General features: G+C 48.6%; 1 protein-coding gene across 1 annotated transcript in view; it reads right to left on the reverse strand.

Annotated features, from left to right (window-relative positions):
- The window catches only part of LOC142087307 (lactosylceramide 4-alpha-galactosyltransferase-like), a 50,915-nt gene extending 34,645 nt beyond the window's left edge, over positions 1-16,270 (reverse strand). Inside the window, exons 1-3 of the mRNA XM_075161428.1 lie at positions 16,210-16,270; positions 13,240-13,379; positions 1,902-3,108 (exon numbers count right to left, since the gene is read on the reverse strand). Of these exons, the coding sequence (XP_075017529.1) occupies positions 1,981-3,108; positions 13,240-13,379; positions 16,210-16,270 (1,329 nt within the window). The 3' untranslated portion in view covers positions 1,902-1,980. The remainder of the gene's footprint in view (positions 1-1,901; positions 3,109-13,239; positions 13,380-16,209) is intronic.
- Positions 16,271-16,556: the final 286 nt, after the last annotated feature.

Raw genomic sequence — 16,556 nt, forward strand, 5'->3', positions numbered from 1 at the left:
TCACAGGCAGGTAGCTTTCAATCAAAGCAGCGCTAGCCTCCGATCAACACCGGACAGCTCAGCATTAAAAAAAAAAACAAACCAAAAGGTGCACACCCTCCTTAAGCTCCCATGGCCGTTTTCCCTGAGGGACAGGGAACTGTTTTGTAAAAGTGATGGTCAATTTGTCTTTCTCATTTTTATCATCAAAGAAGAGACAAATAATCCTGAGACATGCAGAGAAATGTTGCATGCAGAGGCTTTTACGTTTTTGACTGTTGCCTTGGCTAAATTGAGCAAACCTCACATTGCTTATGGTTGATCTGGGAAACGGAAGAGGCCTCAGACAACTGCAGATCTAGAAATCATTTGAGTCACACTCAGAGGACTTGCAGGAAGCACCACATGAAAGAGCTGTCACTTTGGGGCCAGGTGACACTGAAAATCTGACCGACTTGTGGTCATCAAAGGGGCCATTGGACCACCCCACTGCTGTTCATAGGTGTGGAAGAGAAAAGGAGGCCGAAAAGATTTTACAGTGAGATCATAATCTCTTAGTAGTGTAGGAGAGGGGATAGACAATGCTCTGTCCATCTGCATTAACCCTATCGTAGTGCCAAGCTCATGTGCCTCAGCAATCCCCTTTAGAATGTGGTGGGGACCAGATGTAATGATGCTGATGGTCTCGACCTTATTCTTGTTTCTCACTGCTCTTTCTCCATTATTTTCTGACAAGAACTGTAAGAGCATCAATACATCCTTTCACCCATCAAGGTAAGGGACGAGTTTTCTCCCACAGTTTGTTCAACAAACTTGCCTCTGTGGTGGGAACCCTCAAAGGCACATCAGCACCTTGCAATAGATATATTAACTTTCTCCACTGCAATTCAGGAGGATACTCAGGGAGAAGACTAAAGCTTTCCACTGCCCTCCTCAAGACCTCCCAGGAGAGATTTGTACTCCTGGACAGTGAATTGCAGGAATACTCCAGGCTACTTGAAGAGGTCCACTATAAATGACTCACAAATGGACTTGAATTTAGACATATAGGTTCCCTACCAAGCTCTCTGTAATCTCGGAAATACTTGGAAATATCATGCCTTTCCTTTAGGATCCGTCCAAGTGCTGAAAGATCTGGTGCTTCTTAGACAAAGTTATGGACATTTGGTCACAGAGACAAACTCAGTGTAAAAGATAGTTCAGCTCTTCCTGTGTCAGGTGCAATTTAAGGTGTGATTTGGATTAGTAGGGTGTTAATTTGCTGCTACTATGAAATAAAACATTGCTGCGCAAGAGCTCCTTCTAAATGATGAGCTGGCCTCAGATCCTCATGTTCTGATTCACACTAGATTTCCATGTCTTTAGATTTATGACATTGAACAGAGACTGCAGCATCCTGCTCCCTGCTCAAACCAGACATGAGAGTGTCTCCTCCACCAAAGGCTTCAGAAGAGAAGGGAATGCAAAGAAAAAGAAGTTGCTTTAGCCCTTTCTTTCTTCTCTGTCTTCCTCTACATTTTTCTCAGGAGACCTCCTCTAGCACATTTTTAACTTCCTCCTCAGTTCCTGTTCTTTGTTCTCCCATCCTTTTGTGGCTTTGAGGACTGCACTTCAGAAGTCCTGAGAATCAGGCTATGAGATATGCATTTCTACAAAGGCCTTTTCCAGGTTTACAGCCATAGAAAGGGGCCTTACTCCTCTGAAAGGCTGATGGAGGCTGCCACAAGTGGCGCAACATTGCTCCCCTCCTGAGATTTCTCTACCTGACCAAGCAGAGCAGAAGAAAGGTCCTGCAGAGAAAAAAAATACTGCTGGTAAGCAGTTAAAGTCAAGACAAAGACTACACAGACATTGGCTGAAGCAGGCTCCATCTACACGTACACCCCACAAATGGCTTTTATCCTCAACTCCCACCACCTCACTTCAAAAGAAGGTTCATTTGTGATGGAAGAGCTGGAGAGTTGTGGGCTCCCAGGCAACATCTCTTAGCTGACCCTTGAGTCACTGCAGTTCAGAGTCCTTCTTCATGATACCGTATGTGGCAGGGCAGAAGTGAGAATGCAGCTGAGCCAGCAAAGTCTGGGATGTGATCTCTAGCCTTGTCCCTTGGCTCTTCTTGTTCCATACATGCACTGCATAGGTGTTATTAAAGAGGTGGTGAAGCTCTGAGGAGCTGACCACTTCAAAGTATTTCTTCCAGTCCTGCCACCGAATAGGATAAAAAGCCTCACGGGGCAGAGCACTGACTCCTTTGCAGCTTGTACTGCTCCGAAGACTCCTGATGGAGCACCACTTCTTGAAGACACGCGTTAGGAGCTGTGGGCCCTGGTGCCCCCAGATCCAGCTATTGTAGTTGTCCACAAAGTCCTGCATGCAAAGCTCCATGAACTTGTGTTTGGGCTTAAAGGACAGAAAGGCCCCATTCAGTACATACTTGGACTGGGTACCAAGTACATTGGTGAGGTTCTTTAAGTTCCTAAGCACAATGAAGTCTGTGTCCAGGTAGATGCCACCAAATTTCCACATGATGGCAATTCTGCAGGCATCAGACAGGACGGGTAAGAAATAAGGCTCCCAGCGCTGCTGAGCCTGCAAGTACCACTTTGCCAGAGGTGTTCCAGAGAAAAGCTCCGGCAAGTCCAGGGGCCGGATTTCCACGTTGGGGAAGCAGCTCAGCAACGAGAAGCCCCAGTGGTTGGGTAACGAGGCATTACCATTTACCAAGCCTTTCATGAGCACCACGACCCTTGTCCCAGGGTGCGTCCGGGCCGCTGACTCCACAGAGCACGTGAACAGGTAACTTGGGTTAGTTCGCTCCGAGGTCTCCACAAAAAACACATCCCCTGGGGAAGGAGGGGGCCCATCACCAATTGCACGGGGAGGAGAAGGCACAGAATGAGCACAGTGAATTTCAACAGGCAAGCTGTAGACCTGGCCCCTGCCCTTAGGGTCTTCCGTGATTCTCCAGTACAACATGATGGAGACAAAGGACATGAACTTAAAGGTGAGAATAAACAGAGTCCTGAGCTTGTGGCTCAGCACCACCCTGGTCAGTTTTAGAAGGCAGTTGGGCATCCTGAGCGTTCTCGCTCCCGTCAGAGCCTGCTCTCCCAAGACAACCGTCGTGATCTGAAGAGGAGGAAAGAAGAAAAAGACATTGACAGGGAAGGCAACAGATCACGAGCCTCAGGACAGTACTATGGCAGAGCCACATGCTGAACTCCCCTTCATGCTGGCATGCTTGAATTACACCTTTAGGTCATCTTTAAAAAAGCATCCTGACTCCTCCATGCTGCCACAGTGCCCACAGGGCCCCATTAGAAACCACAGCCCAGGTTCAGGTTGTGAGGTTATGTGACAAAGCTCATCTGCACACCCACAAAAAAGCTCAGAGGGACAATGGCAGGAGGGGGAGCCCAAACACACCCTGCCAGGCTACTCCCAGGCCCATCACAGGGGCCATCAGCCCATCAATGGCCCATCTGCCCAAGTCCAGAGGAGCACAGAAGCACAACGGCAGGTGGGATCCCAGATCAAGGACTCTGGAAGAACCAGCACCTTGTCTGGACCCCTCCCAGGGCTGTCCAGTGTCCAGGCATGAAACCCATCACCACAGTCACTAGAAGCAGCTCTCCAGATCACTTTTCGTACTAAGGGGGTCACTGCCTAGGGGTGGAACATATTATGGGGTGCAGGGAAAGAACAGTTTGGAATCACACAGGACTTATTATGAGATACTTGGCAAAGAAACCAAAGGCAGAGCCAGGGAGGGGTTTAGGTGATTTTGGGAGGAACAAGAGTGGGAAAATAGAGGTTTAAGGGGATAACAAGGGCCAGATGCAGGTAAATAGCTTGCTGGTCAGTACGCTTGTCTGCTGTGCCCTGTGCCTGATCAGCAGTCTCTCTCTTGTCTTCTTATTAAATTCCTTTCTGACTCTTTCCTGGGTGAGGGCTTTCAATTCTGTGTGCACGTGTGCATATCAGGGTTTGAATGCAGCAACTGGGGTCAGACCGCAGGTCAGAGGAGCTATGTGTCCATGGTGCCAGCAACTGGAGTGAGTGTGAGTGTGCAAGTGTGCAATGGCTAGCAAAGATCAAGTGGACCAGCCTGTGAGTATGCAAAGTGGCCTGGGAGCCAGGAGCATGAGTGGGTCCCTAAGGGCCAGCTCTGGGTGTGAGAGCACCTGTGTGTCTCTAAGGGCGAGAGCGCAGGGGGGTCGGCTATGGGACATGGAAAGTCCTGGCCAGCTGTGTGTGTGTGCGTTTGACGGTTTGTACCGGCAACTGGAGTAGGGCTGCGGCCCTGGGGACTTGTATGTCCAGGTGCCAGCAACAGGGGAGACTGGGATCCAGGGGCAGCTACTGGGCTGAGTGTCTAAGCCCAGCTGCTGGAGGAATCCACTTTGTACATATGTCTATGTATATTCTCACTTGTGGACTTCCATCCTGTCCAACCAGCCAGAGAGGGGAGCAGGATGAGGCTGTTGGTGCTCCCTATGTTCATGTGGGTGCTCTGTCTGCCTGCCTGTGATCTGTGTGGCCAGCCATGTATATGCACATATATATGTAGTGTATATGTGTGCTTTGTGTGCGTGTGCCCGCTGAATACATCTTCAGCCTCGCTACTGTCTGGACATGGAGCTGCAGCAGCCTCACCTCTCTCGGGCTGTTGGAGCTAGTACGATATATTGTCCCCTAGCAAAGATTACTCTCCTTCACAAACCAAGACTGACGCTTACTTCCCTGGATGCATACTGTGCTTGCCACTTGTAAGGAAATACAGTATTTATTCCATTTTATCCTTGTTAGTCCATTATTTTCAAATCAGACACATACAAGAAGAATCCTAGATACTAGGATTTTAGATTCTCTTTTGTCCTCCAGTTTGCTGCCATACTAATGATCCTGACACCTGACAGTGAGTGGGACAGCTGCTTCTGAGGTGTTTTGTTTTCCCAGAGGAGAACCACCTGCCAGCCTTCCCCAAAACTAGAACTAATCTAAAACCCCAGTGCTATGATGTGTTCCTGTCAAGAGGTCTCAGCTCCCAGAATCACAGAATGGTACTTGTTTCCCTTCCATTTATTCCTCGATAACCAGCCTGTGTCCCATATTTGCCACAAAGCTCCACAACATGGTAGTGTTTACTATGTTCCTTCACATAGCACCTCTGTTCTTGACCATGCTCTTAATTTTGTATTTAAGCCTCTAGACTTAAAGTACTTAACACTTTTCTTCACTGAAAAAAAAAAAAACCACTATTTTTTTCCCTTCTTTCACCATTTAAAACCACACTTCATGAAAGAGAATCGGACATTATGACTGTTAAGCCTTCAGCACAGCATTCGTCTTTAAAAGACACATTCTCCTCTCTTCCCACCTGTTCTACCCACAGAGCCAGACCTTCTCTAGCAGTACACTCAAGAGTAGGGGGACACCTATATACCCCCCTGTCAGGCAGCTGAGCTGGGACACACAGTGCTATTTCTGCTTTTACAAGCCTAGTGTGACTGTCCTGGCCAGCCCCCAAGTTTAGATCTCTGAAGTCCAAGTATAGATTTGGAGATGAAGATATACATTGCAGGAAATGGAATAGTAGAGCTGAGTTTACCTCCCAGAAAGTCCAACAGTTTTTAACAGTCTGAAACAAGGTGTGTCAATGCACAGTCTAATTGAAGGGCGCTGTCATCAATGTGGCAACGTCTTCCTCAAAGCCTGCATAGTCAAAGTGGTGCCAGGCTCTTAATAAAGAAAAAAACAGTAAGGTTTCACAAGGAATATACTCTTTAAAGAAAAAAAACATTGTCTGAAAGATGCAAAACATTTTAGTGTCTTCTCTGCTTTAATCCCTGTTTCCCTTTTTGGTAAAAGTTTGCGTAATTTAAAAGAAATAAAATCAATACAATCCAACAGTGAAAACAGAAGTTTTGTGAGACAAACCAAAAATGTGCAGAATGTAATAGAGAATTACATTACGCCTGCTACAGATAGTTATGGGTCAGCTTAATAACAGAACAGAATTTTCCATTTCAGATTAATCATTCTTCAGTTGAAAAAAAGAAAAATCTCCGCTGAGATTTTTTTCTCTCTCAATTTTTTTCCTCCATTTGAACAAAAGCCTTATCATCCTATGATTTTTCAACACATCTTCAGTCTCTCAGAGAGACCACTTTGGAGCATTTCTGCTCTACCTGTAGACAATGACACATCAACGGCCACGTCACGGTGAGCTGCCCTTCCCCTCCGTACCCTCTGCTTTCCTCCAGACTCTAAGAGGGTAACACACTTTCTTTCCACACTTTCTTTGCAAGAAATGGCAAGACCCTCCATCTCCCCTCCCTCTGTTCTCTCCCTTTTCCCTCTATCGCTCCACTTGTGTTTGGAAGGAACAAGAGTGAGGGAGTGAGATTTTCTTTAACCGCATTGCACCTGGAGTACACGGTATAGTTACTGCCAGGCTGGTAGTACTGCACCAGCGAAGAGTTTGGGGGTGGGGGAAAAGAGATGGCTACGCAACTCCACCCTGCAGAAACAGCACATCAACAGCAGAAGTTTATTCTAGCTCTGCCCTACAATGAATCTTTTACAGCCTAAATATAAGGGTTTGCAAATAAAACTGCATCTATTTTGTGGCTTTTGCCTACACAACGTGTTCAAAGATCACCACTCGTGAACACCTGCAACTGGCTGGTGCTGGCCCTTCTCTAGAAGGCTGTACTTGCAAAAACGCCAAAGCGCCGACGCAGCAATACAGGGGTATGCCAGTCTCACACATGGAGGGGGGCAACTACCCAGATTATGTCCACATAGGGTTTGTACTGCTTGGCCACGTCATTGCTAAACCACTGCATCCCAGCATAATGAATATACTGCCATAGGCAAAGCGTTCTTGACTTGTGGAATTTCACTTTTTAATTTATTACAAATTACTATAAACTTTTAATTACCGATTCAGGTACTGGGGGGTGGACGACGACCAACCAACAATTAAACAAACACTTTGGAAAACACCTTTCCTCCTCTTTCCCCAGGCTCATCTTCAGTCTAACACCTCTTCTCCTCCCTTCCTTGTCTCAACTTCCCTTGTTTTCACCGTGGGTTACACTCAGTCTGTCCCAATTCCTTCAGTGAGGCAACAGGAGGCAAAGGAGGCTGTGGGTCAGTCCTTAACGGTTTCTTTTGGCTGCTCCTCGCATCTCACTTTTCTCCCGCTGCTGCTTGCTTCTTACTGCTCCTCTGCTCCAGGATGGGTCCTCCACAGCCTGCAGTCCCTGGTACAGGTTCTCCATGGGCCACAGTCCCTCAGGGGTGTCCCTGCCCAGCATGGGTCGCAGTCCCTCAAGGGTACCTCCTCCAGCACAGTGTGCCTCCTTCCAAGAGAGCATCTCCAGCCACGTACCCAACAATGGCCCCTTCCACACGTCTCCTCCACTTCTTCCTCCCTTTACTCCAGACATGTCTTTTCACGTATCTCCTCACATCTCCTTTTGCATGTCGTCTTGTGTCTCTTCTCACATGTCCTCCTGTGTCTCCTCACATCTTTGCTTTTGTGTCTCCTTTTACTTGTCCTCACACATGTCCTTTTGTGCCTCCTGCCCCATGTCACCTTTTCATGTCCTTTTTTGTGACTCCTCACGTCTCCTCTTCTGCATCCTCACGTGTCCTCCCATGTTTGTCCTCATGTGTGCCCTTTTGTGTCTCCTCTCATGTCTCCTTTCTGTGAGTCCTGTCCCTAGCAGCTACTGCCCTTTCTTAAATACGCTCAAGCAGAAGCACCGTGTGCTGCTCTGACCGGTTGCAGTTTTGGTGTGCAACGGGCTGTTTTCGTCTGTTTTGGAGCTTGTTGGAACCAGCTAGAAGCAGCACAGGGCAGTTCATGGCCCCTTTCCACACAGGTCACCCCTGCAGCCCCCAGCTCCCCACACCCTGCCAGTTATGTCTAATACAAAGTACCTTGTAATGTCTAGAGAGAAGTCCCTAGCTTGCTTTTTTTTTCCCCTGTAAGGGTGAAATCTGGATTTGGATGTTAGATTACCAATTGGTGAACAGTTCTTCACTACCTAGTGCAAACAAAATGGGGTAAAAAACACGTTAGGTGGTCCAGGTTACAGACTTCCTGAATGACTCATGTATTTATTTCCCTTTGTGGTAACATCTGTCTCCAAAAGCTCCGAGTACAATTCTTTAAACAAACAAAGAAAAAGAGCGACCGTGACGCATCATCATTTACCTACTTGCAATGCAAAGGGCTTGCCAACAATTTATTGATGGCCTCACATTCCAGAGAACTCATAATTTGCTCAAGCCTGTCAACAGCTTACCCTAAATGTCTCCTTAGCACGTGCCAAATGACTCTCTACCAGTTAAGCAGGAAGGTAAGGACGTCCCAGCACTGCCACCCCATGTACGCATCCTTCTCCAGAAAGCAAGGCTTTGTGTTGCAGCTAAACTAACCTAAGGAGAAATTTCCAACAGAAGGGGGATTCCCTCAGGTATCTGAGGCAGAAAATTCCACCCACAAAATAAATACGAAGCTTTTTTGATGGTTTAGCTCCCACAGAACAGCTTGACTGAAGCACAAATCTTGGGAAAACTGAGGGAAGGTAGTTAAGAGAGCTATTGCTCCCTCAACACTTCTTCCTTATGAGCAGTGGGGAGACAGCAATGTCCCCGTTTGATTTCTTTCAAAGATACTCAGCAGCTGAACAGGAGAGAAATATCTCAGGCAGTAAATAGCAACAACAGTGAAAGCACCAGGGAAACCACAGGCTCCTCCATGGCAGTGTAAACACCTCTAGGGCTAGAGCAAAAGTAGTCTTTTAGACCTCCATTTCTTTCTATCATGTCTGCTGAAGTCTTGTCTGAAGCTACAAGATGGCTGATACACCACTGAAGTCCCATCTAGTAATTTCGATTGATGAAACAAAAGAGGAGGAAACGACCACAAGCACAGAAATGACTGCCACACCAATGCAAACATGCAGCTGCGTTTGCTTAAAATGCACTCATGTTTTTACTTCACAGGTGCTTTGTGACTAAAAAGCAAAGCAAACGTTAATAAGCTCTGAGCAAGGGAGTTTCCTGACCCTGTCAGAAAGAGGCGCTTTAAGACTTCACTTCGCAGAGATGACTTAGCAGCAAACAGGTACCACAGCAGCAAGAGTCAAGAGCCAGGTCCTCCCTCACAGAAACCAGGCTGCACTTTCCCACGGGGCAGGGACAGTTCTGTTGAGTTCATTTACTGTGGTGCACACACCAAGGAATAAACTTGTTTGTTATTTTAAAGTACCTTCAGTATAGTACTTTCTGTGCAGGATGGTGTGCCACATGCCAGCATCAATCACAACATCCATCCCACAAAGTGGCCTTCACATGCTGCCAGATACCTCCTATTTCAGCCCTGATGGTTAGTTAACCATGGCTGAAGCAATATGCTGTTGGCTCAGCAAGGCACGGAGCATGCCATTCAAGAGTTTCCACAAGGCAGACAGGGCTGCAATTCACTGAAGGTGATATAATAGAAGTTTAGAGCATTCTACATGGGTCAGGTAAAGTGCTGGTTTTAAATACTTTGTTAAATATGCTCCCTAATATTGAGTCCAGGATGTTTTCCCAGATCAACGTTAGAAAAGATCCAGAGTCTTTTTGCTGCTGCTTCATGGAGAAGGTCAAAGCCATAATTCCATTCCTCTCTGCAGAGAGGTTTTAGCCCTTGCTTCTGTTTTTCTTGGAAAGCCACGACAGGTTTTTTGGGGGGTGCACCTATAGCTTTTCCTCTAAAAGCTACTGGAAACATAAGTCACATGAAAATACACAAAATCTTAAAATCTCAAGCTAGTATCAAAGCAGAATTGTCAAGGTAGACTTTTAAGTAACATTTGGTGCACCAGAATGACATATATTAAGCTTGAATCTAGAACTAAGGGAATTTAGAATAACCAGTGGGCATAATTCCCATTAAATACACTTGGTGTTAAGGCACCCTACCCTTAAGTATAACCAAAAAAAAAAAGCTGCTGAAAGTTCACATGGTCCCAGTTACTGTGTTTCAGAGCAGCTACAGATACGCATTTCCTTCCTTTCAAGCACAATGGAAAATTAAAGCTTGCAAAGCTTTCATCAAGAACAAATTAGGAAAAAAACAGATCGACAGACTACGCAAATTGTCAAAGCAAACTGTGCAGCGTCTTTCAGTCCAAAGTCCTTACACAACACTGCTCTGCACTGTCCCTTCCGCTTTTATCCCTTCGCTCTTTCAAGTTTAGCACATTTGCCCCAAACAGTAAATAGGAAGTGATACTCTGAATTGTTACTATGTGCCGTGGAGAGTTATGGTCAAGAACGGTCTCTAGAAATACTTGGAACAAGGCAGCCTGCAGCAGAAAGGTGGACAAAGGACTCATGTTTGGAGCTGTGCTTTTTGGTTCTGCCCCCCTGCTACAGATTGTATGGAAGCAGACGCAGGTCAGTTTGTATGAAGCCATTCACACGATCACAGCCTAAGGGGGAAACATGGTGCCCTTTCCAAAGGGTACACCAGGTACCATAGTTAACACATTTAAAATGCCTCAACTTTTTACACAACCTGAATCTAAGTGAAAGTTTCGTGCTTATTAAGGCTTCCCCCAAGACTAATACTGTACATATGAAACACCAAGAGATAATGCATTTGATTCTGTTCACTTCTGCACACTTGATGATAATGTGCTATTTGCACTTAGCTCAAGCAGCGCGTATCAGAATCACACGTAACCTCCCTGAATGCACTCCTTTTAAAATTCAATGCTATTCATGCTCCACACAGCATTCACATAGAGAATCAGCTACCTGATCAAGAGCAGAGATTTAATATGGAAATCGTGACTGCCTGCTCAAATGAATCAGGGCTGAACTGCTCAAACAAATACAGGGCTGAAGAGGAAGCGTCATTTCTGACTTGCAGCTTTCCCAAAGCCTTCCAGGGAGCTCTGCAGGTGCGAGCAGCACCTCTGCGGTGAGGCCACCAAGGTGTGGGGCGGGAAGGCCCTCTGGTAGATATCTGCTCCTCACCTGCTCGGGGACACCTCAGGTTACCCAAAAAGCCCCAGGAAGATTAATTTTCTTCTAAACTTTACGAAAAGTTGTTGCTACTCTTTAGACCGTTTACTGAAACATAAGACTCCGCGTGTCCTTGCAAGGATCTCAAATCATCTTGAGTATTTCCTAGTGAAGCTTCCTAAGCACAAGTAAAACACTACAGCCTGAGATTTCTATGAGATTTCTATGCCTATTTCATGAACAAAGTGGTAAGATTTACTTGCACCTGACAGACACAACAGCAGAACATACTGCAAAGTCCCCAGCACTAGGTACTGTACAGCCGGCCAGCACTCCCAGCTGCAGAGTACAGCACTCCAGTGATGTGGGAGCTGTAACCTGCCTCCCAACTCAAAAAGTCCTGTGGTAATTCGAAGCACACTCCTCGTTTTCCTTTTTTGAACCTCCATCCCTCCTTCACGGTGGGCCGTAGCCCCTTCACTTCCTCATCGCAGGTGCATCCTTCCCCATGTTGCTCTGCTCCACACCTTCCTCCCCACTCTGCCATGGCCCTTGAGCCCAGCACAGGAGACACTGGGGAGCAGCAGCTACATAGGACGGCTTCAGGAATTAGAGATGGCAACAGCAAGCATCACCAACCCAGAGCTGTGAGGCAGGACAGAAGATGGAATTGCTCAACAGAGGAGAAAGCACAGTACGAGGCAGCCAGGTTGCAGGCCGGGAACAAGGAAGGAGCTGAGAAACGTGGAGAGGGCTTTTAAGCTGAGGCTCTTGCCCCTGACATTGCAGCCATGCCTATGCTGGCCCAGTACCCCATCGATCCAGACCCTGCCCCACAGACTGACCCCAGAGCTGCCTCGCCCCCGTGGCTGGGCCTCGTGCAGGGCTCCTGGCTGAGCCCGCTGCACCCCAGGGCTGCCCCACTCGGCTCACGGGGGCTGGCACGGGTTGGGGAGGGCCTGCCCGGCCCCTTCATTCCCCAGGGCCCTGCGTGGCTCCCCAGTGTACTGCTGGGGTAACACCATATAGCATCAGGGTGCTGGGCTCCTCTGTGCCAAACCAAGGTCCCCGGGGGATTGAGTGGTGAAGGGTTTCATCCTGGTGGGAGCACCCCAAGCAATGCAATGAGTGTGGCGGAGCGAGGAAAGATGCCAGGGTCACTGCCAGGCACGAAGGGGAGCAGGAGGATTTATGGACAGACCTGGGTAGAGAAAGGCTGTTGAAATCAGGAACCCAGCTACAGTGCACAGTCAGAATGGTATTTCCTTCCCCCCAAAATAGCACATGAGCATCTTATTCAGCACCCTGTCAAGAAAAGTTTCCCAACACTTTTTTTTTTTTTTTACGGCTTAGCATTTGCGTCGTCTTTAACTGAAAGGAGCAGTTTTTGTACCTCACAGCTTCTAGCTTTCAAGAAACAGACCACACAAACCCCTCATCAATATTTAAAATAAAAGAGAAGGCAGAATCTGGCTGTGGAAAGCTGCTGGAAAGGACAAACAGACAAAAGGGACAGATGCTAGCAGTAGAGCAGCTAGCAAACTGATACAGCTCTTTGCCACCGACAGCTTTCAAATAGTAGTTTCCTATTACTGCATGTTTGTAGAAAGCCATGCACACTCATTGTATAATAGGGCTGGAAACTGTGTATAAAATTTAAATCTAAACACTGTTTTAACCCTCACAGCTCAAGCAATTACTGGCATGCGGCTAGAAAAGGAGCAGCTCTTTGGAAGGACATGCACGTACGAGCAGACTGCGAGAACACGGAAGTCAGAACAACGCCTGGTTGGGAAGTGAGCGAATCCTGTTAATCACCAATATTACTGCTGCCTACAAGCTTATGCAAGGGCTTCACAGCAGATCTTCCAAAACAGAGAGAAGGCCCTGAGGATGCTGTCCTCTTCTACAGGGAGGTCAGTCGAATGTGACCGGGCATCCAGCAGTATTAACAAGTGAAGAGATGGAGTGTATCAGAGCATACTAATGATTAAACACTTCAAGTCTAATAGGCCAATGTGTAGTGATCTTTTCCTTACCCTAATCTGGATGACACTTTCTTTCTCTGTTTTTAAAATCCAGAGGCACGCTGGAGAGGAAAATGGTCCAACCAGCAGACCACTACACATGGATTCAGGGGATTTCTATTTATTTTGCTGCCTTGGAACAGGTTTCTTACGGGCCAAGAAATAAGTCACTTAAAACTAAAGCATAAAATCTCACCTCCGCCTTGAAACCATAGTGAAGTAGATGTCTAAATTTCTTCAAGGATCGCAGGGGGGTTGTTTTTCTGTTTCTAACACAACTTTCCTCCTGCGAACATGGAAGGAGTACTTTCCTCCCTGGATGGAGCCACTGCAAGGCTGAACATATTCAAGATGGGGAGATATTAGCTCATGTATCTTGCACAGATGGGAGGTTTTGTGCAATTATACAAAACACACCGTGGGAACATTTTCCTTTTTAACTGAAACACCTAAATACTAACATGATTGTACTCAATCCTTTGCTCACAGAGGAGCGGTTGGTTCACAATGCCATAATCTGAAGTTTAAACTGTTTAATCTCATTTAAACTGTTGGGCAGGGTTCCCAACCCCAGTTTAAGACAATTGTAAAAGCCAGTAGAGACAAGCGAAGAAGTGAGTTACAAGCAAAGAAGTGAGTTGGTAACATATCACCTGTTTCCCAGTGAAAGCACTCAAAATAAGATTTGTGAATCTGTTCTGGAATCCAAATGACCCAGCAACGTAAGGGGTTTTAAGTATTTGTTTGGGCAGGAGTGCCTGTGGAAAAAAAAAAACACACAACTCCAGATGAGAGCAGAGGAGGGGATCTCAAAGCCAGCAGACACAGTCCAAGCTTTTAACAAGCATAGGAAGCGCAAGCCTTAGGGAGCTAAGTGATAGTACAGCTATGCTGATTTACTGAGGGGCTGCCAGTAAAGAAAAGAGGGGCATCCCCAGTCTCTCCTGCCATCACATACTTGATCCAAACCACAACAGCACCAATGGCAAGACGTATCCAATGCTATACACGGCTCATCTGGTCTCTCCTCTACGTATGGAACAGGCACATCTGTATGGTTTTGTATTGTAACTGCGCCTGGCAGAGAGCAGCTTCTCTCTATACTAATGACCAAACAAATGCAACGAAAGTAAGGTGGAAGTAGAATTACTCGTAAGTACCTCGTGCCAAAGTATCTGCTGATGACACAACAAAACCAGAGCAATGGCTAATTGTTGCTAAAGCAAGCAGCCCCCCTCTCTTCCTCCTCCGGCTCTTCCTTGACATTCCTCTGACCCTGCCATGACCAGCCCTGAGAGCTAAAGCACCAAAAAGCCCATTCTGCTGAAGGATTTGATTTTCTTGCTGGTTTAGCTCCCCAAACTGGTTTTGCTCTACTGCAGGGTGAGACAGGCACAGAAAGAGATGCAAGAACAGGCAGCCAGGAGGCTGCAGCCTTTTAGTGTCACCAACCTTAGCTCCGTGGTAACGCCAAATTGCACACTGAGGCCTCCACAGTCCACAATTACTGAACTTGGCCCTGTGATCCCCCTGAGCAGGGAACGCTTCATGAGAGCCACTGTGCGATGGAGACAGCCAATGCCTTGAGAGCCAGCGGAAATCCTGTGAGAAGGAAAACTTGGGGCACAGCTACCAGCAGCTACCTGAACTACACACCTAAAACTAATTCATGGCAGGCAGATTGCTATTCACCCAACATCACACCCTCCGGCCCTCAAGGATGACTGCCATTTTTGTGTTGTCAAATGAGGGGCATGCGAACAAGAGAAAGGCCTTCACATATGGCTTCCTAGTCGGTGCTTCCTCCTACAGAGCCTGTGCCTCGAGACGCTGCTGCAATTGCTACAAGAACCAAAAAGGGGAATTTGAGTTCTGTAAGATTTGCTCCTCTGACTTCCCCGGCCACAAAAAACATGAATAATAGTGCAAAGTCATCAGAGCTCAGCAGAAGCTAGAGAGAGTTTCTTCAGGGTTAAGAAACATCCAGTCTATTCTGAGCAACCTCTCATGCATTAGGAAACAACATGTTAGTTTAACCAGGAGAGCTCATTCGTAGCCAAAGCTTCTAAACTCGCCTTCTTTCAGCAGCATTACTAGTTTTAGGTTACTACAGTTACAAGAGTTACATATTTTCTTACGCGTCTTTTGTACGGGCTTTCTTCCCCCTCTTGCCACAGCAAGCATTTCTACAGCTCTGTTGCGATTATCCATCTTTCTTGCTCAGACCTTATCTGCGGTCAGACTCCAACGTTTTTCAGGGCGCGTCTGCCTGGGAACATGACGGCCAACCGCACTCTCCCCTGTCACCAGTTCTGCTGTCTTTCCATTCTCTCACCCAACCCAGCCTGTCACCGCCGGCAAAGATGATTTCTCCATCCCATCCGACCCTTTTCTCTTCATTCTCCCACCATGCTCCCACCATTCACCTGGACCCACAGTTTCAGCATTCGACTCGTCCTTCTCAAGTGGGATGGAGCCCTTTCAGTCTGCAGCACACGTGGGCACCGTACGTGCAGCTCCCTTCCCCGCGGCTGCTATGTTCAGCCGTACCTTCGCCAGCTCCCTCTGACAGCGATGCCTGCGCAGCAGAAACCCTCACACAGCTGTGCAGGGATCCGAGAGAAGCTCCCCTTCGCAAAACTCATCCGAAATGCCTTGCCACCACCGGGCGGGAGACCCCCCTGTCTGCCTGGACCGTAGGAACTGCTATCTGCAGAGCTCCGACCGGGCACGGCAGCCGCACGCAGCCAGCTCAGAGCTGCCCGGGGGTCCCGGCTGAGGGCAGCCCGGCAGCCGTGCGGGGCCGCCTCCCCCCGGCCTGGCAGCCCTCCCACCCGCTGCGCCCGACCAGGCGAGCGGAGCCGCCGTCCCGGGGGCACGTCGGCTCCAACCCACACCTAAGGACTGCCCGCAGGGCGGCTGGTGGCCGGCACCACGGTGGCCGGGGACGCGCTGCGCTCATGGCAAAGTTCCCCGTGGAAAAATACACCTTTCTCCGAGCGGGGAGGGAGGACGAAGCCACCCAGCCCCGGCTGACGGGCAACCCGAGACCCGCGTCCCCCTCGCTCCGACTGCAGCCGGGCGCCGTCCCGGGGCTGCGCCGCCCACCCCGCAGCCCGGCCCGGAGCTCAAGCCGCGGCCCCCGGCCCCCCGCGCCCCGGCTCACCTCCGGGGCCACCGCTCTGCGTCTGCCGAGAAGCGCTGCTCCTTTCCGCCGCCCCGGGCATCACCGACGGCGCCCGCCCCCCGCCGGTCCCGCCTCCGCACGGGCCCCGGCCGCCCCCTCCCGGGGGCCGCCCCGGCGGGGCGGGTCGGGTGGGAGAGAGCCGGCGGGGAAATGTACCCGTTACTCGCGGGAGACGCGGCGCCGGTGGCGCCGCCCGAGCAGCCCCCGCGCCCCGGAGTGGGCGGTATCGCCCCCCCGACGGCACCGAGAAACGGCTCCTCCCTAGGCAAGGCCACTGCTGCTTTTGGGGTGGTGGGCTGGGGTTTTCTAATTCATCAATTGCAAAT

The sequence above is a fragment of the Calonectris borealis genome, chromosome 1, assembly GCF_964195595.1.
Source record: "Calonectris borealis chromosome 1, bCalBor7.hap1.2, whole genome shotgun sequence".
Lineage (NCBI taxonomy): Eukaryota > Metazoa > Chordata > Aves > Procellariiformes > Procellariidae > Calonectris > Calonectris borealis.